This window comes from Grampus griseus, assembly GCF_964374135.1.
Source record: "Grampus griseus genome assembly, chromosome: 1".
Classification (NCBI taxonomy): Eukaryota; Metazoa; Chordata; class Mammalia; order Artiodactyla; family Delphinidae; genus Grampus; species Grampus griseus.
In genome coordinates, this window is record NC_139017.1 from 143,555,964 (window position 1) to 143,582,595 (window position 26,632).

At 37.9% G+C, this 26,632-nt stretch overlaps 1 protein-coding gene across 2 annotated transcripts in view; it reads left to right on the forward strand.

Annotated features, from left to right (window-relative positions):
• The first annotated feature begins 9,799 nt into the window (after positions 1-9,799).
• Positions 9,800-26,632, forward strand: part of SPATA6 (spermatogenesis associated 6) — a 152,525-nt gene continuing 135,692 nt past the window's right edge. For both annotated transcript variants that reach the window (XM_082658980.1, XM_082658981.1), the window contains exon 1: positions 9,800-9,865. In XM_082658980.1, the coding sequence (XP_082515106.1) occupies positions 9,815-9,865 (51 nt within the window). In that variant the 5' untranslated portion in view covers positions 9,800-9,814. The remainder of the gene's footprint in view (positions 9,866-26,632) is intronic.

Consider the following 26,632-nt stretch of genomic DNA (forward strand, 5'->3'; position numbering starts at 1 on the left):
CCGATGCAGGGGACACGGGTTCATGCCCCAAACCGGGAAGATCCCACATGCCGCGGAGCAGCTGGGCCCGTGAGCCATGGCCACTGACCCTGCGCGTCCGAAGCCTGTGCTCAGCAACGGGAGAGGCCACAACAGTGAGAGGCCCACGTATCACAAAAAAAAAAACAATTAAAAAAATATATATATAGATGCCTAAACTTTGCTCCCAAGCATGCTGATTTAATTAATCAGGGTGGGACCAATATATATTTTTACACATTGTCAACCATTATTTCTCTAAGTGGGAGGTGGTTAAACCAACTTTATTTATTTTAAAAAATTCCCAGAACTTTTAGGAAGAGGTGAGAAGTCAGGCTTGTTCTGATGGGTAGACACTGAGGGAGGAGCAGTATAAAAAGGGGTCTTCAGTGTAGGGGTCAGGCTGCATATCTTGTTCAGGAAATGCGGAGAGACCCAACTCATCTCCACTCTTCTTTCTTACAAGAACAAGGGGAAATGAAGACGCCCAGAGGCCTTGGCAGCCACATCCGCTTGAGAAAGAATATCCAAACTGGAATTCCCAGGGGTGCACAGGGTGGGAGGGCAGTCATTTGGTGCCAATATGGCCTTATGTTTTTTGTCTACACTCTCAATTAATAGGCCTGATTTATTTTCTGGGACTGGTATTAGACTTACATTTTGTTGAAACTTGCAGGTGCCTAGGAAGGACTGGAAGGGGCTGCTTATCACCTAGTGTGCTAGGAAACCACCTCCAACAGACACTGCCCAGGCATCATTTGTTTCCTGAGAGCAGGACTTGAAAAGTCCCCTGAGGTCACTATTTGTGCCATGATTTTTAAATTTGTAATTTCTGTTGCAAAATTAATTCTGGATTCGTTTAAGAAATTCACAGTCAGCCTTTTTAACTTTTAGTCCACCTGCAATTTTTTTCCCTGAACCCAGGGCCCCAGCAGTGAAAATGGCCAGTCCTAACCACTGGACTGCCAGGGAATTCCCTATCCACCTGCAATGTGACCAAATCAAGTACTGCATTAGTTTCCCACTGCTGCTGTAACAAACTACCACAAATTTAGTGGCTTAAAACAACACAAATTTATTATCTTACAGTTCTGGAGGTCGTAAGTCTGAAATGAGTCTGGTAAAATCAAGGTGTTGACAGATCTGCTGCCTCTGGTTCCAGTTCCTAAAGGCTGTCCTCATTTCTTAGCTCATGGTCCTGTATCACCTTTTCCCCCTCTGCTTCCATTATCACGTTGCCCTCTTTCTGACTCTGACTCTTCCTGGTTCCCTTGTGATTACATAAGGCCCACCGGGATAATGCAGCATAATCTCCCCATCTCAATGTCATTAACTTGATCACATCTACAAAGTCCTTTGCCATAGGAAGCAACATTCATAGCTTCTAGGGATTCGTACGTAGATGTCTTTGGGAGGCCATTATTCAGTTTACCTCCAGGACTCAGTGCTCCAGAAGGTTAAAGCTTGGTAGCTGTGGACAAAACCAAATGATATCTACATCAGCATCTCCTCCTTCCCCCAGCAGCTACCTAGCTCCAACGTCACAAGAGGACCCTTCCTTGTTCAGAAAGTCTTCTCTAAGATGGATGTGGCTTACCATCGATGCAGTGCTCCTAGCTATTTGGGGACCCTCATACGGGTACCCAGGTCCTTATCTTTCCTGCAATGGAGCCAGTACAGTTGAGTCTCAGGAGGCTGCCCCCCAGGTTGGAAGTAATCCCAATTCCAGCAGACTCAGTTTGTAACTAGGGCTCAGAACTTTTACCGTGTCTCCTTCCACACCCACTTCTTGCTTTCCTAAAGTAAGCTGGCCTGTTACGCGGCCATTTTCTCTAAGGCTGTTATAGGAGAAATGGGAAGTGATTCCTCATTGGCTTATTACTTTCTAAAACTCAGTCAGAGGAATGGCAATCTAATTATTAGTGGCTGAACTGGCATATCTTACATAGGGACACAAGCTTAATAAAACAAAGTATTCTTTAGGGTATGTATTACTATAGCTGCCTAATACATATCAAGACAAAACACATTTTTCCAAGGGGTACAATTCATACTGTTCTATATAAGAAAATTCTTACCACAGAGTGATTCCTGCTTTATCTTTTCATTTCAAACTCCATCAGAAATTTTAAAAGTCTTGTTTCTTGTAAACCTTCCATACCAAGCTCAGTGATAAATAAGCCGGCAGTCCAGCATTAGAGGTTTAGAAATAGTTCTACTTTAAAATACACAGAACCATTTTGAGAATCAGCTTAAGTGATAGAAATGTACTATCAGAAACACAAATTTATATTCAGACACAAGATCATAATAACATATATAACATATTCTATTAATATGAGTTACTGTTGTCATCATGATTACCTGGTTGTATTGTATCTTAAACTAAGTGGCATGTTTGCTATTGATAATATTAAACTAATAAATAATGAGAGCCAGCATTTTATAGCAGAAAGAAGGCTACCTTTGGAACAGGGCAGACTAAAGTTTACATTCCTGCTGGGTCAGGTACTATCTGTGTGAGTGTGGGCAAGGATTTACTCTGATTTTGCTTCCTCGTTTTTTAAATGAGGATTCAAATACCTCGTACAGGTGTGTGGGATATATAATTAAGGATATAAAGTACCTTGTACAATGCCTGTATATAATGAACCATCACTGAATGGTTACTATGGCTATTCTTATTGTTATTAGGCTTATAACTAATGAAGACACTGACTTTGGTGCCACTACGTCAATTCCTTTACAGAGACTGAACATGAGTGAAAGATAACAGAGGTCTTTCAGAATGTCTCTGACCTTCTGACCATTTAGCCAGGGAGTCTAAGTTACCATTCTCCCTTCATAAATGCAAAGTTGACTATATAAAAGGAAAAAAAAATGTTCTAACCTATTCCCACCAAGTATTCATCAAATGAGGTAGGATCTCTGGGAAAGATTAAGAGCTTACATTTTTTATTGGACTTACTTCCCATAAAATTTCATAGAGGATAAAAGGAGAGGAAGTGTAGAAGTGGTACTATTTCTGTTTTATCTGCTACCTGCAGTTATACATCTTCCTGAGATATCGTTAATTATAGTGGTGCCACTCACAATGCTGCTATTCAGACCTGCTAGAATTTTCACCAAAATCTCTACACCTGGGGCTTGGAAATTGGCAGCTGAATTTTTGTATGAGGCTGAAACTTGAAGGCTGTGACAGAGGCAACACCTTCAAACTAGTCACTATAGACTGAATATTTGTGTCCTCTCCCCAATACACATGTTGAAATCCTAATCCCCGGTGCGATGGTATTTGTGGTTGGGGCCTCTGAGAGAGAGGTAACTAGGTCATGAGAATGGAGCCCTCATTAATGTGATTAGTGTTCTTATAAGAGACCCCAGAGAGCTCTCTCACCCTCTTTGCCATGTGAGGATACAACGAGAAAATGGCTATCTGAAGCCCATTAAAGGGCTTTCACCAGAACCCAACTGTGCTGGTACACTGATCTTGACTTCTGACCGGACTTCTGGCCTCGAGAACCATAAGAAATAAATTTCTGTGGTTTATAAGCAATCTGATCTATGATGTTCTGTTCTAGCAGCCTGAACTAAGACAGGAGCTGTGCAGAGAGAGCACAGAAACTGATGAGGGGTTTCCCCAAAACTTCAAGGCTGAGGGATGAGCTTTACATGCACAGGTGAGACCACCTGAGGCTTGCCACTTAGCAGCTGCTACAGGGTTGGGAGCAGAAGAGAGATACTTGAGATCAAGCAGTGCTAGGGGACACTGGATTTCTGAACCTTCCATTGTGGACAGATCTTTTTTTAACACTTTGTTAATACTTCTGGAATCCAGCTGATACACCAGAAAGGCTGCACTTTAGAAGAAAGGCCCACACTAGACCTGCCTTAACAAAGTCTATAACCAAGCCTGGCAAAACCCATAGGAGAGACAGAGTTTGGAAAGTTGGGTCTTACCAAGTTAGAGGGGCTATAGAAACATCTTGGGCTTTCCACATACCTGTAGTAACAACTTATCGCTAAGTCTCCACCAGTTTAAGGCAATCAGCCGGTAATTAAACTGCCTGCTAAAACAAGAGTCAACACTCTTCAGAGAAAAGATAATAGATAACCCAGAATCCAGGGTCTTACAATGTGTTATTCAAAATATCCAGTATTCAATTAAAAAAATCATTAGACACACAAAGAAACAAGAAAATGTGATTCATAGTCTTGAAAACATGCAGCTAATAGAAACAGAACTCGACCTGGTATAGATGTCAGATGTCAGATATAGCATACTACAACTTTAAAGCAGTTATTGTAAATATGTTCAAAGAATTAAAGGAAAATATGTTCAGGGAGTAAAGGAAAATATGGTCCAAATGAGTGAGCATGAAATCTCAGCAGACATGTGGAAAGTTAAAAAAAAAAAAAAAAAAAGACTAAATGGAAATTTTAGAACTGAATAACACATGAACTGAAATGAAAATTTTACTGAATGGGCTTAACATCAGATTAGGGATGGCAGAAGAGTCAGTTACCTTGAAGACAGATAAACAGAAATTGTACAATCTAAAGGATCTGAAAAAAAAAGATTGAAGAAAAATGAAGAGAACATCAGAGATCTGTGGACAAGAGTATGCAGTCTAATATATGCTCTTATTTTAGAATCCAGATTCCCAAACCAGGACAAGACAACAAAGGAAGGAAAATTATAGGTCCAAGTTTCTTATGAACATATATGCAAACACCTAAATGAAATACTAGCTAACGTAATACAAAAGCATATTCACAAAACAACAAAGTGTAAGACAACAAGGAAGGTTCAATATCAGAAAACTATCAATGTAATTCATTTCACACATAGGCTAAAGTTGAAAGCCCATATGATTATCTCAATAATCAGTGTAGAAAAAGCATTTGACACTGTTCAACACCTACTTTCTTTTGTATGAATTAATATAGAACTAAGAATATACAAAAAAAAAGAAAGAAAAAAAAAAATAGTGTCATGAACTCCAACATACCTGCCATCAACAATTACATGGCTGATTTGTTTTATCCATACCCTCACCCACTGTCCGTCACTAACAACTCCCACCTCCACTGGAGGTTTTTAAAGCAAATCCCAGACATCATATTTCATCCATAAATACTTCAGTGTGTATGACTTTATAAAAGATAAGGGCTCCTTTTTTTTAAGAACCAGACCCTGGGCACTCTTATCATTCCCCCCAAAATTATCAAAAATTCTTCAAGATCTTCATATATCCAGTGAGCATTCAAATTTCCCCTCTTGCCTCATAAATACTTTATATTAGGTTATGTCTCTTTAGTCTCTTTTAATACACAGGGTCCACAGGGTCTCCCTTTTTGTTTTTATTTTTGTTTTTCCTTTGCAATTTGTTGAAGAAAAATCATATTGTCTTCATTTTGCTGCTTACATCCCTATTTTGTTTCACCAGTTAGTTACTTTAAATATTGTATTTCCTGTACATTGGTGACTTATTTGGATGCTTGGTCAGATTCAAGTTTGATTTTTTTGGCTCGAAAGGTGGTATTTTATTGCATTATCCCGGAAGGGGCATAACGTCTGATTATCTCTTTTTGTGATGTTAAGATTGGTCAGTGTGTTTAAGTGTTGTCGAACTGACCTATCTATGACAAAAATCCTCATCAGCTTTTCACTGATGGTTTTAATAGCCATGAATATTCTTATTCTTTATTCTTCCTGTTCCTTTATCTCTGGGAGTTTTCTATAAAGAAAACTCATCAACTCCTTGGTCACCCTGAGGTATAGTTCCAACGAGAAATTCAGTATGAATGCTTGATTCTTTCTTTTTATTTACCAGATTTCAGAATTAGTTGGTTCTTAAATCACCCAAAGCTGACTCATGCTTTTTTGCCCCTTTGAGTAACTTTACCACCTCATGGATTTTTAACACATCTGATGTGTTTTGATGCAATACAATTATCATTCCTTTTGGTGCTTGTGATAGGCAGAATAATAATCCCCCAAAGATGCCTCCATCCTAATCCCTGGATCTGTGAATGTATTATCTAAAATGGCAAAGGGAGAGTTAAGGTTATGGAATTAGAATTGTTAATCACATGAGCTTGAGAAAAGGCAATTATCTGGGTGGGCTCAGTGTAATCACAAGAGTCCTTAAAAGTGGAAGGAGAGAGGTAGAAGAGTAGGTCAGAGTGATGCACTGTGAGAAGAACTTGACTCTTCTTTGTTGGCTTTGAAGATGGAGGAAGGGGATTATGAGCCCAGGGATGTTGGTGGCATCTGGAAGCTGAAAAGGAAACAGATTCTCCCCTACAGCCTCCGGAAAGGAAGCCAGCTGGTCCTTTGATTTTAGCCCAGCGAGACCTGTGTCAGACTTCTGACCTACAGAACAGTAAGATAATAAATTTGGGTTGTTTCCAGCCTCCAAGTTTGTAGTAATTTCTTATGGCAGGAATGGAAAGCCAATACAGTGCATATCATCTCTGTAAGAAAAAAATCAATAGTAACAATGAAACAAACAGAGAAAATATTCCGAACAGTAAGAGTTTAATAGGTTTGACAGATAAATTATAAAAATAAAATTTTCTCTACAGTTGCAATAACTAGCAAATATAATGAAAAATAAGAAACTGTTCTCAATAGTAGAAAGAAAAAAACTATAATTAATCACCTAGGAATTAAGTAGGACATTTATGCAGAAAACTTGAAAACTCTAGTAAAGAACATAGAAGACAAAGTGATAGAGAAACATTTTATGTTCTTGGATGGGATGATGCAATATTACAAAGATGTCAATTCCCTGAATTATTCTATAAATTTAATGTATAACGATAAAAATTCCAGTTGGGCTGCTTGAGAAACTTAATAAACTTACTCTAAAATAAAAAGAAGCAATAAAGGATCACAAATAACTAAACAATCGAGAGAGAAAAAGCGAGAGAGAGAGAGAGAGAGAGAGAAACTTGCCGAATGGATATTAAGTCCAGTAATAAAGCAGTGTGATATTGTTACAAGAAAGACAAATAGAACACAGGGACAGAATAGGAAGCTTTAAGACAGAATTTTACGTAGTTAATATACGATACAGGTGCTGCCACAAATAAATGAGAGGAAGTATAGAATGTTTTGTTGGTATTGTTGGGAAATCTAGCTTACTCTCTAGCAGAAAAAAAAAAACAAAATAAAACCTGGATCCTGGATTCCTAACACCATGTACAAGAATTGAGGTCTGATGGATTAAACATCAAAATGTGAAAAGTAAAACTATGAAGTGGATAGAAGAAGATATAGGACATATTTCTGTCACCTAGGAATAAGGAAGACTTCTTAAAATGTCAGAAACAAACACAAAATGTAAGGCAAAAATGATTGATTGATTTAGGTATTTCTATTAACTGAAGTATACCCTGGATAAAGTTTATGAACAGATGAAAAAGGGAGAAGATATTTGCATGTCTGAAACTGACAAGGTATACATAACTAGAGTAGAGAAGAGTTCTTGTAAGAAAGACAAAAACTCCAGCAGAAAAATGGGCAAAGAATCTGAGCAGACGATTGATCGTAAAGAAAGCAAAAATCTTATAAACATGTAAAGATATGCTCAGATGCATCAGTAATCTGAGAAATTCAACAATGAGATGGTACTTTACATCTGTTACACTAGGGGAAACAAGAAAGCTTGATAATGCCAAGGTTGGGAAGAATGTGAGGGCATAGTTACACTCAGGCATTGGTTGTAGATGTGTAGACTGGTGTGGCATTGAGGACAGCAACTTAGAATTATTTGGTCAAACTAAGAATACTCATAACCCGTGACTTAATTTATGTTCTGTTTGTGACACATTATATGGAAAATTAAAAGACCAAGCACAAACTAGGAAGCTATATGCAACATATAATAGACAAAGAATTAGTATCTAGAATATATGAAGAACTAATATATATCAGGAGAGAGGGAGAGGGATGGAGAGAATCCAGTAGAAAAATGGGTAAGAGAACTACTAAGCAGTCCACAAAGAGAAATTTGAAAGACTCATAAAACCATGAAAAGGTGCTCAACCTCAAAAGTAATGAGATGCAAAATAAAACCACAATGAGATACCTAGACTACACAAGTCCAAATACACAAAAATTCAACATTCAATACCAAAGCCAAATGTTGGTGAGGATGTGGAAAAATAAGAACTCTTACACACTCCCCGCAGGAACATTACTTGGTAGAACTACTTTGGAAAATGGTGTGGCATTACCTATTAAAGTCCCACATGTGCAAAACTTAACACCCAGTCAATCACTCCTACTCTAGCATACATGCACTAGTGGACATGTACATGTCCATAACAACATTGTTGACAATAGCTAAAAATGGAAAGAATACAAGTAACCATCAATAGTAAAAAGCATAAATAAATCAATGTATATTCATATGTTATGTTGGACATATTCCACTGTCTAACAATGGAAAAAACTTCCTGTTACACAACATCAAAGTTGGGAGAATCCTACAGCAGAAGAGTGAGAGAAGCAAGTCACAGAAGAATACATATAGTATTAATTATGTTTATATAACATCAATAACAGGAAAAAGTTAAACAATACCTTGTTTAGAGATGCAATCATGAATCGCAAAAGTATGTAGAAAAGCAAGGGAATTACTGTAACAAAAGTCAGGGTCGTGGTTATTTCCCGGGCGAGGAAGGCAATGCAATGGTTGCGACATATCTCTGGTGCTCGTAACGTTCTATTTCTTAAGCTGGGTGTTAGTTGCACAGGTATTTGCTTTATTGTTATTATTGTTTAAGATGAAATTGTTTTTTATACTTCTGTATGTGTAATGTATTTCGCACTAAAAATGATTTTTAAAACGATTGGCTTGGGCAATCTCTTAGATTTCCTTAATCATCGATGGTCTGTGGCCCAGCCACTTTGCAACTGGACCTATTTTTGGCCCCTCATTGACAGTTCAACTTAAAACAATATACACTGAGATGCATACACAGGTGATTAGACGGGAAACCTTGAAGGGAGGGGGGCGACGCACTAACGAAGAATCGCAGAATAGGAGACTCGGAAGAGGAAGGTGATTTGATTGAGGCCCCTCTTCTCAGGGAGGCAACCTTTTACTTGAGAGCTCCTGAGGTCCAGTCCTGGTTCTGCCTTTGAATTGAGCACGTCTCTTCTCCAATCCTGTTTTCTCATGATGGCTTTGAACACCGTAAGGAAATTCAAATAAGAGAACGAATAATCGTTATTCTTCTTTACAGTTTGGGAATTGAGGCCGCGGGGGGACGCCACTAGCTCAAGTTGCCACTGCCACGTTGGAACTCAGGGCTCCTGAGTCCAGCACCCGGACCTGCGCACTGTCCTATTATACAGCTATTCTCTTCTTCTTCTGGCTTTGGGCCCATAGCTTGACGTCACAGACGAACTGCCCCGCCCCACCCCGCCTCGCCCCGCCCCGCCCCGCCCCTTCGGAAGCCCCGCCTCCTCGAGCGACCCCCGCCCCTCCCGTCTTTCTCTGAGTCCCGCCCCCAGCTGCTCGCCCTCGAGCCGCGGCTCCGGCGCGTCCCCGCTATCGTCTCTTCCGGCCCCGCCCCTCCCGGCTGCCATGACAACGAGTCCGCGCCCCGCGCAAGGCTGCCGCTCGGGCGGGACCCTGGCTGGACCGCGGGCCCCGGCCTGGGGGCACAGCTGCTACCGCCGCCGCCACCTCGTCTCCTCCCCGTCCCCGCCCAGCGTCTCCTCACCTCCCTCGGGTCCGCGGCCGGGGTCCCTCCCCGCCGCCCCAACCCTGCGCGGATGCCGAAGGTGAAGGCGCTGCAGTGCGCCCTGGCGCTGGAGATCCGCTGTGTGAGTACAGGTCGCGCCCCCATCGCCGCCGCCTGGGTGTCGTCAGCCCCCGGAATTTACTAGGGTCGCCGCCTCCGTTCCCTTCCGAGAACCCCGGGTCACCGCGAAACCTCCTCCACCCTCCGAATCATCCCTATGGAGCTTTGATCCCGTGTCATTTGGCTCTTCCCCAACCTCAAAATCACGAACGCCCTCCCCCTCCAGCCACACAGAGGCCTGACGCCCCCCACCGAACCCCTTCACCTCAGCTCCCCTAGCTTCCTCCCAACTTCCAGTTTGGGTTCCTCCAAATCCTTTCCAAACCACTTTAGAAAGTCCTCCTCTCTCCTCTCAACTTTCCAGTGAATTGGGTGGGGGAAGAGTCTTCTTTTAAAATTCCTCTTCTCTGCTCCAGTTCTTTTACTGAGAGTATTACTGGCTCGACTTCTCCCCAGCCTTCGGGGAGTGGGGAGGGGTGCTTTTCCTCTTTCAGACAGATTAACAAGCTTCTGATTAGTGAAGGGGCCTTTCCTCTCAAAGTAGAGTCCCCACACCCCGCAACCGAAATATGTCAGCATTGCACACAGCACCTTGCCATCTACCCCAGGGCCAATACCTCGGAAACCATTTCAGGCCCCTCCAGCCCCCAAACTCTCCCGATGTTGAGAAGGAACCCCTATCCTTCCCTTCACTCCAAGAAAGGCACCAGCTTTTAGAGGGACACTACTAATTCTCTAAACTTGCTCCAGAGGACCTTCAGCCCCACCCAGTCACTCTCCAGACATGCTGAAGAGGATAGTGTCCCCCCAGCTTGCTGTGGAAATCCAGCTGAGGCAGAGAACCCCCTGCCCTTCCTCAAGTGAAGGGCCTTGGACCTCTCCATGACATGAACAAATGCCATCCCTCTGAATAATCTTACAAGACCCTTCCAAGGGGTTTTGATCTCCTTCCCCCTCATCCTTTACAGGACCCTCTTATTCTCCTCTTCAGATGAAATCTCCAGCCTCTCTCTTCTAGAGGAAATACCCCCAAAAGTCTTTCCATACCTCCATTTTAGACCTGCAGGCAGTTTGGAAACAAAATTCCTCCTTCAGTCCTTTTTTTCTTTTTCCACTTCTCTAAGTCCTTTTATTTCTCATCTCTTTCATCTCCCAGCAAAACTCTGTGTGTGTGTGTGTGTGTGTGTGTGTGTGTGTGTGTGTGTGTGTGTGTGTGTGTGTGTGTGTGTGTCCTCCCCACTTCCTTCCTGCACGCCCTGCGGTCAAGGCTCTCCATCCCCCCACCACAAAGCATCCTCTGCTTTCCTTGCTGTCTTTCCTCACATTACAATGAGGCCGCTGTAGCACAGTCCCTGAAACCTCCAGGGAAGTCACAGGACTGTTTTAGGTCTTTGGCTAGGTCTTAAAGAAAGGAAGGCCGGGTAGGGCAGAGTGTGAGGCAGGCTTGGAGAAGAAAGTTTCTGGCACTGTCGCTTTATCTTTAAGGCTGCAGAGATTTTACTCACTGCAGTGTCAGAAACTCTATAGTTTTGGCTTCAGATGTTTTTTTCATCCCACAGCTGCCAAAGCTTGGCAGCCTTTTTGTAAAGGAGGATTCATTTGGCAAAAGAATACACGAAGTTTCCTGAACCGCTGCGCCCAGGGCAGTTAGTAAAACTCCTGAGTTCGGCCTCTCCAGACTTTACTGGCTGCTGCTTCCTCTTCTGCTAACCAATGCAGTTTAGCAGCCTGCGAGAGCAGCTGCCTGACCGGACCGGATGTTGCTTTCCTTCCTTGGTCAATCCAGACCTGCTTAGAGCAAGCCCTTGGTGGTAACTGACTACTGCCTGAAGGGGTCAGAGAGAGAAGTTATTTCACTACCCTTTCTCCCCAGTATAAGTTGTCAGGCGGAAAGTGAACGACTGTATAATGGAGCTTTGTTGTTCATCGTGGCTTAAGAAATTATGCAGGTGGAAACATTCCTGTTTCATTTTTTTCAACAGACATTTGAGTCACAGAATTTTACAGTTCTAAGAAATCTTAGCTTTCATTGGATTGAGTTTCTTTTTATGGGTGAGAAAATTGAGGCTTAGCTTGACTAAATGTTTTTCTAGGTTTGCGCAACTATTTAGGGGGCAGATCTGCAGGAAGATGCTAAGTTTTCTGACCAGCAAAAACCCCATTAAATGACTCTGATGCTCAGAAGGAGCAAAAAAGACCGTTAATAACCTCACACATTAGACAAGCTTGATTGATTTGGCTTTGATTGAATGGAGGAATTCATGTGAGCATAGATATTTTTAACATCTTTTCAATTTCATTTAATTCTTTACATTTATGGGGTATAAAAGTCAAAACTGTATAAAATGATACACTCTGAGAAGTCTTATTTCCAGCCCTTTTCAAACCTGTTTTCCATCTATTTTCATCTGCTGTAGGTAACCATTTTTATTGGTGTCTGATTTATTCTTCTAGTATTTCCCTTTGTAATATAATCAAATAGATACATACACACACACACACACTGTAACTCCCCCCTTCCCATATATATTTTTTTACTTTCCTTCACAATAGGAAGCATATTATATAAACTAGTCTGCACTTTGCTTGTTTTCTTTCCTTAATGTATCCTGAAGATCACTCTAGGTAAGTGGGCATCTTCTTTAACCTCAACTCTTTATTGACATTTTTCAAACATACAGAGTAGTTGGGAGAATAGTACAATGAATATATTCCATGACCTATGTACGTTAATTTGATATATCTTTATATTTGTATATGTATAAAAATAAATATTTTTTACCAAAAATATGAAAGTAAATTGTTGCCTAAATACTTCAGCATATATCTTCTAAAAATAAGGACATTGTTCTAAATAACCACAATACTATTATCACACCTAAGATAATTATCCATAATTTCTTAGTATCTAGTCCATTTCCAAGTTTTCCTAGTTGTCAACAAAAATGGCGTGTATAGTTAACTTTTTCAAACCAGGATCCATTCAAAGTTTACATGTTGCATTTGATCGTTAGGTTGTTTTAGTCCATTTTAACATAGAGCAGTTCTACTGTTTCTTTCCCACAATGTGTTCCCCCCTCCATGGATCTAGATAAATTCATACACTCATACAACCATTATTTGGATCAAGATTTAGAACACTTCCATCGCCACAGTAAATTCCCTTGTTCCCCCTTTTAAGCCCCACGCAGAGGGAACTCCTCTTCTGATTTCTATCAGGGAAGATTAGTTTGCCAGTACTTGAACATCATATTAAATGAGCTATATAGTGTGTAATATTTTGTGTGGGCTTCTTCTGTTCATCGTATTTTTGAGACTCATTCATGTGCTGTGCCTATTGGTAGTTCCTTTATATTGTGGGGTAGCATTCTATCATGTGATTTGTATCATGTCCTATCATACACCACAACATGTTTACCCATTCTCTTTATTGTTGATTATTTGGGTTGTTACCAAGTCGTGGTTGTCATGGATAAAACTACTATGAACATTCATTCCTATAAAAGTTTTTTTATGCATGCTACCTTTTGGAGACCAGGCTCGGATACAGAATATCCCATGTTGTGTTATTGTCTGAATTTTTCCCCGTCACGGTGATACTTAATTTGTTCTTCTAAACTGGAAATTAGGTGTTTTATTTCTACCTGCCTGTTTGAAGTGGGGCACTTCATTCCATTCTCCCCTCTCCATGTTTATTTTTTTGCTGTAATCTTGTATTTGTGGTATCTCATGTTTAATACTGTGGTAATATGAGAGCAAAAACATAGTAAACACGAAAGGTTTTGGTGTATAACGCAATATTTTATGTTGCTCAACAGAGCCGTGACTTGAGAGAAAATATGTTGCTGGGAAGAAAGTGTGACTTTTCTCAAGGAATCTTGGGAAAATGATGTAATATGCCAAAGTAACTTGTTTATAAAGAGCAGCCAAAAATTATATTTCCCATCACTTACACTTTTAATATTTGAAACATCATATCTTTGATATGAAAAACTATATTTGCTGCTTCTTCACTCTACCTTCTTCTTCTTATTCAGTAGTGACGTTTTCATGAGATGTTTTTAGGTATATAGAAGGAAGAAATTGGAGGTACAATTGGAGGTATAATTTATTGCCCAATGCCTGGGCAATAAAATCAGCCAATTTGCTTTACCTGATGTGTCAGTTTGGGGTTAGTCTGTATTGTATAATTCCCATTTTTCTTCTCTATACTCACCTCACCTCACTACCTCACTCAAATTATTGATAGCATTGAGGCAAAGAGATCTGGGTACTTTTCAATCACAGTTCATCTGAACATTCGTGATCGTTTTCTGGTTTCCTTACTCACTTATGCTGCAGCTGGTGGTAAATTTCCCTGGAATACAGACTTTTTAAAACTTTAACTCTAAAGTACTTCAAACTTACAGAAAAAGAAAACCTAAATACTGTGATCTCCCCCCACCCTGATTTAATAAATCCTCATTTTACATGTTTCCTGCAAATTTTTGTTTTTAAGAAATAAAATGTTACAGATGTAGTTAAGGCCCCTTTGCACCTCTTGCTGAAGCCAATTTTCCTCCGTCCCTTCCTAGAGGTAACATAATCAATATCCTGAAGTTGGAGTGTATTCTTTTCATTCAGGTTTTTGTAAGCTTACTCCATATTTGTGTACGCCTACGTACTACGTGTACTATTGTTCTGTTTTAAAACTTTACACAAATGGTATCATACTGTAGGTATCCTTCTGCAGATCTGTTTTTTCCACTTCACTGTTTCTGAAATTTGTCAGTGTTGATTCTTACAGATCTAGTTAATTTCCTTAATTGTTATGTAATGCTGTATATTTATATGACAGTGATTTAATTCTTATTCCCCTATTGATGGACTTTTAAATACCAGTTTTCCTCTTTTTTAATATTACAAACAATGTTGCAGTGAGAATATTTGAACATACCTTCTGGTGTCCATGAGTTAGTTGTTCTCAAGGGCAGATATTGTGCCCTAGGGAGCATGCTAGAAATCTGTGGGCTACCTTGTTTGCCATAGTGGTTGGGGGAGATCCTACTGGTGTTGATTATCTGGTATTCTGCATGACTTGACTGTCCCATTGAATATGTATATGAAAACCTGTTTATAATTATTAGAGATTAAGAACCTAACTCTGTTTTATGTTTAAACACAAAGTCTGTTTTTTTTTTTTTTTGGAAAAAAATGTTTTTAAATACAGTGAATTTTCCACTAATGCAATTACCATGTAAATTGAGGAAAGAGTGTACTTTGTTTTGTTCGGAACTCTGGTAAGAGTTTACTCTTTCAGAAAATCATGGCATCAGTGGCAACTCTGCTTGTGTTTGAGCTGCAAATACCTATCATTCAGCTTTTGAAACAGACCAGTTCATGTTGATTCTGTGAATAGGTGCAAATATTGTATCTTCTAGCTTAGTTCTGCCTGAGCGTTTACACGTAGAAATATATAATTTATTTTATTCCTGTATTTTTTCCGTTATGGCATTGGTTTATTTTTTAGTTATGTGTATGGGTAAATTGCAAAATATTAGTTGTAAAAGGAAGGTGTTGGATCTTGTAAGAGACCCAGTGCTCTAGGGAATAGATTTAGAAATGGAACTACCAAGTCTTAGGGAATTGGTTTAATTTCCTAGGGCTTCCATAACAAATTTCCTCAATTTGTTGTCCTTGGAGTCTTAAAGGACAGAAATTTATTCTCTCACATTTACTGGAGGCCAGAAGTTAAAACAAAGGTATTGGCAGGGCAGCGCTCCCTTAGAAGGCTCTTGGGGAAGACCCTTCCTTGTTCTTCTAGCTTTCAGTGTCTCCAGGCATTTCCAGAATGTGGCTGCGTAACTCCAATCTCCAATCCTAGAGGTTTCCTTTTCTGTGAATAGCCAGTTCATATCCTTTGCCCTTTAGGAGCATAAGAGTTTTTTTTTCTTGTTAAATATATTTTGAACACCACCAGCCTTTGTTGGTTATATGTAATGTAAATGTCAAAGATCTTCTAGTTGAAGCTTATTTTTTCACTTTGTTTTTGCTCTTTTTAGTAATGCCTTTTGTTTTTATTTTCTATTTTTTGTCGTTATTGTTGCTGGTAAACAAAGAATGCTGAGTCTTTAAGTTAACTTTTTACAGAACTATAGCATATATTCAGAAAGTGCACAAATCCAAAGTGTGTAATCAACACCCAAATGGATGTTGGGTGGCAGCCACTCCACCTGCCCCCCCTTCCCCTCCCAGAGGTAACCACTATCTTGACTTCTATCACAACAAATTTTGAACTTTTGAAGTCAGCCTCTTTCTTTCTCCCTCCCTTCTTCCCTCCCCTCCCTCCCTCCTTCGACGTTTACGTATAACTTCTTTGTGAGAATTCATCCATGCTGTTATGTGAAGCAGTAATTCTTTATCCTTTCTATTGTTCCCCCCCAGCTTTACTGATATATAATTGACAGATAGCATTGTATAAGTTTAAAGTGTACAGTATGTTGATTTGACATGTTTATAAATAGCAAAATGATTACTACCATAGTATTAGCTACCATCTCCATCCTGTCACATAGTTGCCATTTCTTTTTTGTGGTGAAAACAATTACGATCTACTCTCTTAGCGACATTCAAGTATATAACACAGTGTTATTAGTTATCGTCACCATGCTGTACATTTGGTACCCAAACTTATTAATCTTATAACTGGAAGTTTATACCCTTTCATCAGTATCTCCCCATTTCCCCCACCTCCTGAATCCTTGGTAAACACCATTCTACTCTCTGTTTCTCTGAGTTTATCTTTTGTAGATTCCACATATAAGTGATATCTTACAGTTATTTGTTTTTCTCTGACTTGTTTCACTTAACGTAATGCCCTCAGGGTCCATCCAAGTTGTCACTAATGGCAGGATTTCCTTTTTCCTGATGGCTGAATAATATTGGTACATATATATCACATGCTCTTTATCCATTCATCCATTATTCATTGACAGACACTTAGGTTGTATTCATATCTTGGCTGTTGTGAGTAATGCCATTGTGAACATGGGAGTGCAGATATGAGATCCTGATTTCAATTCCTTTGGATGTGTATCCAGAAGTGGGATTGCTGGAGCATATGGTCATTCAATTTCAAATTTTTCGAGGAACCTCTGTACTGTTTTCCATAGTGGCTATGCTCAATTTACATTCCCACCAGAAATGTCTTAGGGTTCCCTTTTCTTCAGATCCTCACCAACACTTGTTATCTCTTGTCTTTTTCATGAGAGTTAACTCTGACTTGTGTGAGGTGATATCTAATTGTGGTTTTGATTTGCATTTCCCTGATGATTAGCGATGTTGAGCATCTTTTCATCTGCCTGTTGGCCATTTGTATGTCTTCGTTGGAAAACTATTCTGTTCCTCTGTATCCATTTCTATTGTTGATGACATTTTCATTTTTTTCCAGTATTGGGATATTACAAATCGTGCTCCTGTGAACATTTTTGTACATGTCTTTGTTGCATATTTTGTATTCAGCAACTTGCTGAAATCTCATATAAGGTATTTGGATTTTCTATGTGGGAAATCATGTTTGTAAATAAAGTCAGTTTTGACTTCTCTTGTACAATGTTTTTTCCTTTCTTTCCCTTTTTATTATTTATGTCCTTGATTAAAATCCCCAGTATAATGTTAAATAGTGCGAATAATAGTACATATACTTGTCATTTTATTTTAAGTTATCCCGCTGAAGTTTCACCAGTATTAGATTGAATCTTATGAAATTGCTGACAATGGGCCATTTTTTGACTAAAAAAAAATGACAATTTCATATATTTCAACCTAATATAATATTGGCTGTAGGATTTTCATTTATTGAGTTAAGAAAGCTCCCTTCTATTCCTTTTTTTTTTTTTTTTTGGCTGCATCTGTGGCTTGTGGGATATGGGATCTTAGTTCCTGCCCAGGGATTCAACCTGGGCCCTCGGCAGTGAGAGTGCGGAGTCTTAACCACTGGACCACCAGGGAATTCCCCCTAATTTTTAAAGTATTCTGAGTTTTGAATTATATTGAATGCTTTTCCCTCAGTCTAATGAGATTATTGTATAACATTGCTCCCATGTTCTATAAAGAGACACATTTTGTGATGTTGCACCTTCTCCATTCCTATGATAGATTCTTTTTAGTCAGGATGTATTATTTTTACTATATTTTGTTGGATTTGATTCATAATTTTATATTTAGCATCTTTCATTTGTGTTCATAGATGAGATATTAGCTCTATAAGTCAAATATTTATTTAGCTTTTGTTTTTTATTATTAAAACATTTATTTTGAAATATTTCAGACATACAAAAAGTTATAAAGAGTAACATAATGAACACCCATATTCCTCCCCATCAGCTTAAGATGTAAAACGTTACAGATAAGGTGAAGTCTCCTGTGTGTCTCTCTCTAATAGAATCCCCCCTCCCGTCTTCCTTTGGCTAGTCACTACTCTGAATTTTGTGTTATTCTCCCTATTTTTCATTGCTTTTCTCATTTTAATATCTGTCTTTAAGGCATTGGATTTACATGCAAGTGCTGCTTAACTGGCATCCTAAGGGGATTGATGAAACTGTTTTAAAATTATTTGGTTCTAGATATTTTATAATTTTTATAAAATTTATTTTATGCTTTTTACTTTACCTTATGAGCTATTTAGGAGTTTGTTTTAATTTCAAGATGTATAGGATTTATATGTGTGTATATACTCTTTTTCCCCCTCGCCTTCCCGCCATACATACATACACACACATATATACATTCTTATATTGTAGTATTTTAATTCAATTGCATTGGGGGTATTGAATGAAGTCTGTGTGATATTGATTATTTTTGTTGGCAATTTCCTATGTGTTATTATCCAATTATTATATATAGAATATATTTATGAATAATCCAATTATTGTGAATGTTCTCTATTTACTTGAAAATAATATATAAATTTATTTGTTTGATATAGGGCTCTATCAGCCATTATCAGATCAAATTTATTTTCTCTGAAATATCTTCAGTTCCATATTAAATTTTTTGTCTGCATGCAATCTCTACCAGATTGTAATGGAGATATTAAAATCTTTACTATCATAATGTATTTTCATTTTATCCTTGTTGTATTCTAGTACACTATGATTATAGAACTATAGATTCATTTCTGTTTATTGTTTTCCACTAAGTTTGTACTTTCCATCTGAGACTTTATGGAATTCTGCAGTTTGGGGAAATTCTTAGCTTTTATATCTTTGAATATTGTTTTTCTGCTGTTCTCTCTTTTCTTCTGACAGTGCTATTAGACATATATTGGAACTTTTATCTATTCTGCTTTCTTAAGTGCTTTTCTTGTGTGTAATATTTTTATATCCTCCTGTTCTGGGAGAATTCTTCAGTATTATATTCTTATTTACTTATTAAATTAAATTTTTAAATCTTCTCTATTGAGATTTTTAACTTCATTGACTACATATTCCAAGATTTCTCATTTAGTGTCTCTTTTTAAACATATGCCGAATATTTACATTTTTACCTGTTTTAATTTCATAAATTTTGTTTTTTATGGAGTTTTCTCCCCTTATTAGATGAAAGATTCTAAATACTTATTTTAAAATTATTTTCAGATTGTGTAAATTAATTTTCATGTAAGATGGATTTATCTCCTGATTGTCAATTTTGTTGTTTTTCTTAGTGCTTGAGATTTCACTGAGATTATGGACCACTTTTGGGAGAATTAACAATGAACCTTTCAATCCATTAACTGGTATATTTTTCCATCTATTTAGGTTTTCAGGTTCTTTCAATGATGTTTGTAGTTTTCAGAATACATGTCTTACACATATTTTGTTAAATTTATACCTAGGTTGTACATGTCTAAGATTTTAATGATATTATAAATGGTATTAATTTTTTTGATGTGCTAATATATAGAAATAAAGTTGATTTTTTTGCCTATTGACCCCATATCCTTTTGTTTATTGAGACTTGTTTTACGGTTCATGATATCATCTGTCTTGATGAATGTTTTCATGTGCACTTGGAAAAAAAGGTGTATCCTTCTGTTGTTGGATGGAGTATTATGTAAATGTCAGGTCAAATTACTTGAACGCTGTTGTCCACATCTTCTATACCCTTTATGATTTTTGACTGCTTATTTTATCAGTTATTGACAGGGAAGTGTCGAAATTCAGTTATATATTTTTTTGCTTCATTACTTTGACATTGTATTATTAGGTGCATACAATTTAATTTTGTATATCTTTTAATAAATCAGATTTTTAATCGATATGAAATGTTCCACATTAACGTTGGTAACCTTTCTTTTTCTGAAGTCTACTTTATATCAAGTTAGCCACCCCAGCTTTCTTATGATTAGTGAATGCATGGTGCATCTTTTTCTATAGTTTTACTTTAGTCCTGAATTTTTAAGTTTTAAAAACATTGAAATATAATTCACATATCATAAAATCCACTCTTTTAAAGTGTACAGTTCAATGAATTTTTATATATTCACAAAGTTGTGCAACAGTCACCACTAATTTTGGAACATTTTCATCACCCCATGAAGAAATCCCATACCTAGTACTGTCATCTCCCTCTCCCCCCAGCCCCTGGCTACCACTAATATAATTTCTAGGTCTATGGACTTGCCTACTCTGGACATTTCTATAAGTGGAATTATGCAATATGTGGCTTTCTGTGTCTGGCTTCTTTTACTTAGCATAATGTTTTTAAAATTCATCCATGTTATAGTATATATCAGTACTTTATTTCTTTTTATGGCCAAGTAATATTCCATTGTATGGATATACCACATCTTGCTTATTCATCAGTTGATGGACATTTGGATTGTATCCACTTTTTGGTTGTTATGAATAACACTGTTATACTCTTGTACCTATTCTTTTGTGAACGTATGTTTTCAGTGCTCTTGGATATATACCTAGCAAGTTGCTGGTTCTTGTGGTAACTGTTTACTTCTCTTGAGGAACTACCAAACTTTTTACCACAGTGACTACACCATTTTACATTTCCACCAGCACAGTAGGAGGGTTCCAATTTTTTGGCATCCTCCCCAACACTTGTTTTGTCCATCTTTTGATTTATAAGCCATCCTAGTGAGCATGAAGAGCTATCTCATTGTGATTTTGATTTATATTTCCCTAATGACCAATGATGTTGAACATATTTTCATGTGCTTTTGGGCCATTTGTGAATCTTCTTTAGAGAGATGCCTGTTTGTTTTTGCATCATGTATTTTGGGGCTCATCTAAGTACATGTATCGTTATATTGTTGTGTCTTCTTGGAATATATTTACCTGTTTTTAATTGTCACATCATTATAAAATGTCCTTCTTTGCTTCTAGTATCAATTTTTGTTTTAATGTCTAGTTTGATGTTAGGATAACCACTGCAACTCTCCTTTGGTTACTTCTTGGATAGATTATTTTTTTCCCATTTGTGTCTTTGAATATAAAGTGTGTCTCTTGTAGACAACATGTAGTTGGATTATAGTTTGTAATCAATTCTGCTAAACTCTACCTTTTGATTGGAATGTTTAGTCAATTGACATTTAATGTAAGATAAAGTAGGATTTACCTCTGTCATTTTTCTGTCTTTTCTGTCTTAATGTCTTTTTCGTTTCTGTTTCTGCATTAGTGACTTCTCTTGTGTTAACTATTATCAAGTGGACCATTTTAATTCCCTTGTTTCTATTACTGTATTTTTTGAGTTATTTTCTTAGTAATGGTTCTGGGGCTCACAATTAACATTTTAATTTTTAACAATATAGTATGGATTAATACCAATTTAATTTGAATAATACATAAAACCTTTGCTTTTATTTAGTTCTGTTCTCTCTCTTCTTTATAATTTTATTATCATACAGATGACATCTTTATACATATAAACATTTCAACACAGTTTAATAATTGTTGCTTTATGTAATTTTATTTTAAATAAAAATGGTTAAATGAGAGAAAATACATTTATACTGTCTTAAATTTACCAATGTAGTTCCCTCATTGGTGTTCTTTATTCTTTCATGAGCATTTTAGCTACTGTCTAGTGTCCTTTCATTTTAATATGAAGAATGCTCTTTTTTGGTTTATTTTAACATCTTTATTGGAGTATAATTGCTTTACAATGTTGTGTTAGTTTCTGCTTTATAAAAAAGTGAATCAGCTATATATATATATATATATATATATATATATATATATATATATATCCCCATATCTCCTCCCTCTTGCGTCTCCCTCCCACCCTCCCTATCCCACCCCTCTAGGTGGTCACAAAGCACTGAGCTGATCCCCTGTGCTGTGTGGTTGATTCCCACTAGCGATCTATTTTACATTTCGTAGTGTATATATGTCCATGCCACTCTGTCACTTCATCCCAGCTTACCCTTCCCCCTCCCCGTGTCCTCAAGTCCATTCTCTATGTCTGTGTCTTTATTCCTTTCCTGCCCCTAGGTTCTTCAGAACAATTTTTTTTTTTTAGATTCCATATATATGTGTTAGCATATGGTATTTGTTTTTCTCTTTCTGACTTACTTCACTCTGTGTGAGAGACTCTAGGTCCATCCACCTCACTACAAATAACTCAATTTCGTTTCTTCTTATGGCTGAGTAATATTCCATTGTATATATGTGCCATATCTTCTTTATCCATTCATCTGTTGATGGACACTTAGGTTGCTTCCATGTCCTGGCTATTGTAAATAGAGCTGCAGTGAACATTGTGGTACATGACCCTTTTGAATTATGGCTTTCTCAGGGTATATGCCCAGTAGTGGGACTGCTGGGTCGTATGGTAGTTCCATTTTTAGATTTTTAAGGAACCTCCATACTCTTCTCCATAGTGGCTATATCAATTTACATTCCCACCAACAGTGCAAGAGGGTTCCCTTTTCTCCACACCCTCTCCAGCATTTATTCTTTGTAGATTTTTTGATGATGACCATTCTGACTGGTGTGAGATGATACCTCATTGTAGCTTTGATTTGCATTTCTGTAATGATTAGTGACGTTGAGCATCCTTTCATGTGTTTGTTGGCAATCTGTATATCTTTGGAGAAATGTCTATGTAGGTCTTCTGCCCATTTTTGCATTGGGTTGTTTGCTTTTTTGATATGGAGCTGCATGAGCTGCTTGTAAATTTTGGAGATTAACCCTTTGTCGGTTGCTTCATTTGCAAATATTTTCTCCCATTTTCTCCCATGTTCCTCCCTCTGCTATATTTTGGAAGAGTTTGAGAAGGATACGTGTTAGCTCTTCTCTAAATGTTTGATAGAATTCGCCTGTGAAGCTATCTGGTCCTGGGCTTTTGTTTGTTGGAAGATTTTTAATCACAGTTTCAATTTCAGTGCTTGTGATTGGTCTGTTTATATTTTCTAGTCCTTCCTGGTTCAGTCTCGGAAGGTTGTGCTTTTCTAAGAAGTTGTCCATTTCTTGCAGGTTGTCCATTTTATTGACATATAGTTGCCTGTAGTAATCTCTCATGATCCTTTGTATTTCTGCAGTGTCAGTTGTTACTTCTCCTTTTTTATTTCTAATTCTATTGTTTTGAGTCTTCTCCCTTTTTTTCTTGATGAGTCTGGCTAATGGTTATTATCAATTTTGTTTACCTTCTCAAAGAACCAGCTTTTAGTTTTATTGATCTTTGCTATCATTTCCTTCTTTTTTTTCCCATTTATTCCTGATCTGAGCTTCATGATTTCTTCTGCTAACTTTGGGTTTTTTTGTTCTCCTTTCTCTAATGGCTTTAGGTATAAGGTTAGGTTGTTTATTTAAGATGTTTCTTGTTTCTTGAGGTAGGAGTGTATTGCTATAAACTTCCCTCTTAGAACTGCTTTTGCTGTATCTCATAGGTTTTGAGTTAACATGTTTTCATTGTCATTTGTTCCTAGGTATTTTTTGATTTCCTCTTTGATTTTTCAGTGATCTCTTGGTTATTTAGTAGTATATTGTTTAGCCGCCATGTGTTTGTATTTTTTACATATTTTTTTCCAGTAATTGATATGTAGTCTCATAGGTTTGTGGTCGGAAAAGATAGTTGATACAATTTCAATTTTCTTAAATTTACCAATGCTTGATTTGTGACCCAAGATATGATCTATCCTGGAAAATGTTCCATGAGCACTTGAGAAGAAAGTGTATTCTGTTGTTTTTGGATGACATGTCCTATAAATATCAATTAATTCCATCTTGTTTAATGTATCGTTTAAAGATTGTGTTTCCTTATTTATTTTCAGGTTGGATGATCTGTCCAAAGGAGAAAGTTGGGTGTTAAAGTTCCCTACTATGATTGTGTAACTGTCGATTTCCCCTTTTATGGCTGTTAGCACTTGCCTTATGTATTGAGGTGCTCCTATGTTGGGTGCATAAATATTTACAATTGTTATATCTTCTTCTTGGATTGATCCGTTGATCATTATGTAGTGTCCTTCTTTGTCTCTTGTAATAGTCTTTATTTTAAAGTCTATTTTGTCTGATAAAAGAATTACTACTCCTGCTTTCTTTTGATTTCCATTTGCATGTAATATCTTTGTCCATCCCCTCACTTTCAGTCTGTATGTGTACCTCGGTCTGAAGTGGGTTTCTTGTAGACAGCATATGTATGGGTCTTTGTTTTGTATCCATTCAGCCAGTCTGTGTCTTTTGGTTGGAGCATTTAATCCATTTGCATTTAAGGTAGTTATCAATAAGTATGGTCCTATTACCATTTTCTAAATTGTTTTGGGTTTATTATTGTAGGTCTTTTCCTTCTCTTGTGTTTCCAGCCTAGAGAACTTCCTTTAGCATTTGTTGTAAAGCTGGTTTGGTGGTGCTGAATTCTCTTAGCTTTTGTTTGTCTGTAAAGGTTTTGATTTCTCCATCGAATCTGAATGAGATCATTCCTGGATAGAGTAATCTTTGTTTTAGGGTTTTGCCTTTCATCACTTTAAATATGTCTTGCCATTCCCTTCTGGCTTGCAGAGTTTCTGCTGAAAGATCAGCTGTTAACCTTATGGGGATTCCCTTGTATGTTATTTCTTGTTTTTCCCTTGCTGCTTTTAATATTTTTTCTTTGTATTTAATTTTTGACAGTTTGATTAATATGTGTCTCGGCGTGTTTCTCCTTGGATTTATCCTGTAAGGGACTCTCTATGCTTCCTGGACTTGATTGACTATTTCCTTTCCCATATTAGGGAAATTTTCAACTATAATCTCTTAAAATATTTTCTCAGTCCCTTTCTTTTTCTCTTCCTCTTCTGGGCCCCCTATAATTTGAATTTTGGTGTGTTTCATGTTGTCCCAGAGGTCTCTGAGACTGTCCTCATTTCTTTTTCTTTTCATTCCTTTTTCGTCATTCTGCACTGCAGTAGTTATTTCCACTATTTTATGTTCCAGGTCACTTATCCGTTCTTCTGCCTCAGTTATTCTGCCATTGATTCCTTCTAGAGAATTTTTAATTTCATTTATTGTGTTGTTCATCGTTGTTTGTTTGTTCTTTAGTTCTTCTAGGTCCTTGTTAAAAGTTTCTTGTATTTTCTTCATTCTGTCCAAGATTTTGGATCATCTTTGCTATCATTATTCTGAATTCTTTTTCAGGTACATTGCCTATTTCCTCTTCATTTGTTTGGTGGGTTTTTACCTTGCTCCTTCATCTGCTCTATGTTTCTCTTTCTTCTCATTTTGCTTAACTTACTGTGGTTGGGGTCTCCTTTTCACAGGCTGCAGGTTCGTAGTTCCCACTGTTTTTGGTGTCTGCCCCCAGTGGGTAATGTTGGTTCAGTGGGCTGTGTAGGCTTCCTGGTGGAGGGGACTGGTGCCTGTGTTCTGGTGGATGAGGGTGGATCTTGTCTTTCTGGTGGGCAGGGCAGCATCCGGTGGTATGTTTTGGGGTGTCTGTGACCTTATTATGATTTTAGGCAGCCTATCTTCTAATGGGTGGGGTTGTGTTTCTGTCTTGCTAGGTCATTGGTGTAGGTTCTCCAGCACTGTAGCTTGCTGGTCTTTGAGTGGAGCTGGGTCTTAGCATTGAGATGGAGATCTGTGGGAGAGCTCTCGCTGTTTAATCTTACATGGAGCCGGGAGGTCTCTGTTGGACCAATGTCCTAAACTTGGCTCTCCCACCTCAGAGGCACAGACCTGACACCTGGCCAGAGCACGAGACCCCTGTCAGCCACATGGGTCAGAAGAAAAAGGAGAAAGAAAGAAAGAAAGAGAGAGAGAGAGAGAGAGAGAGAGAGAGGGAGGAAGGGAAATAAAATAAAATAAAGTTATTAAAATAAAAAATTTAAAAAATTATTAAAAATTAAAAAAATATTGAAAACTAATAAAAAAAAAGAAAAAAGAGAGCAAGCAAACCAAAAATCAAATCCACCAATGATAACAAGGGCTAAAAAAGTATACTAAAAAAAAAAACAAACAGAAAAACGGACAGACAGAACTGTTGGACAAATGGTAAAAGCAAAGCTATACAGACAAAATCACACAAGGTCCATCTCCTCAACTTTGGGATGATTCGTCTTCTGTTCAGGTATTCCAGAGATGCAGGGTCCATCAAGTTGATTGTGGAGATTTAATCTGCTCCTCCTGAGGCTGCTGGGAGAGATTTCCCTTTCTCTTCCTTGTTCGCACAGCTCCTGGGGTTCAGCTTTGGATTTGGCCCTGCCTCTGCGTGTAGGTCGCCGGTGGGCATCTGTTCTTCGCTGAGGCAGGACAGGGTTAAAGTAGCATCTGATTAGGGGACTTTGGCTCACTCAGGCCAGGGGGAGGGAAGGGTACGGAATGCGGGGGCCAGCCTGCGG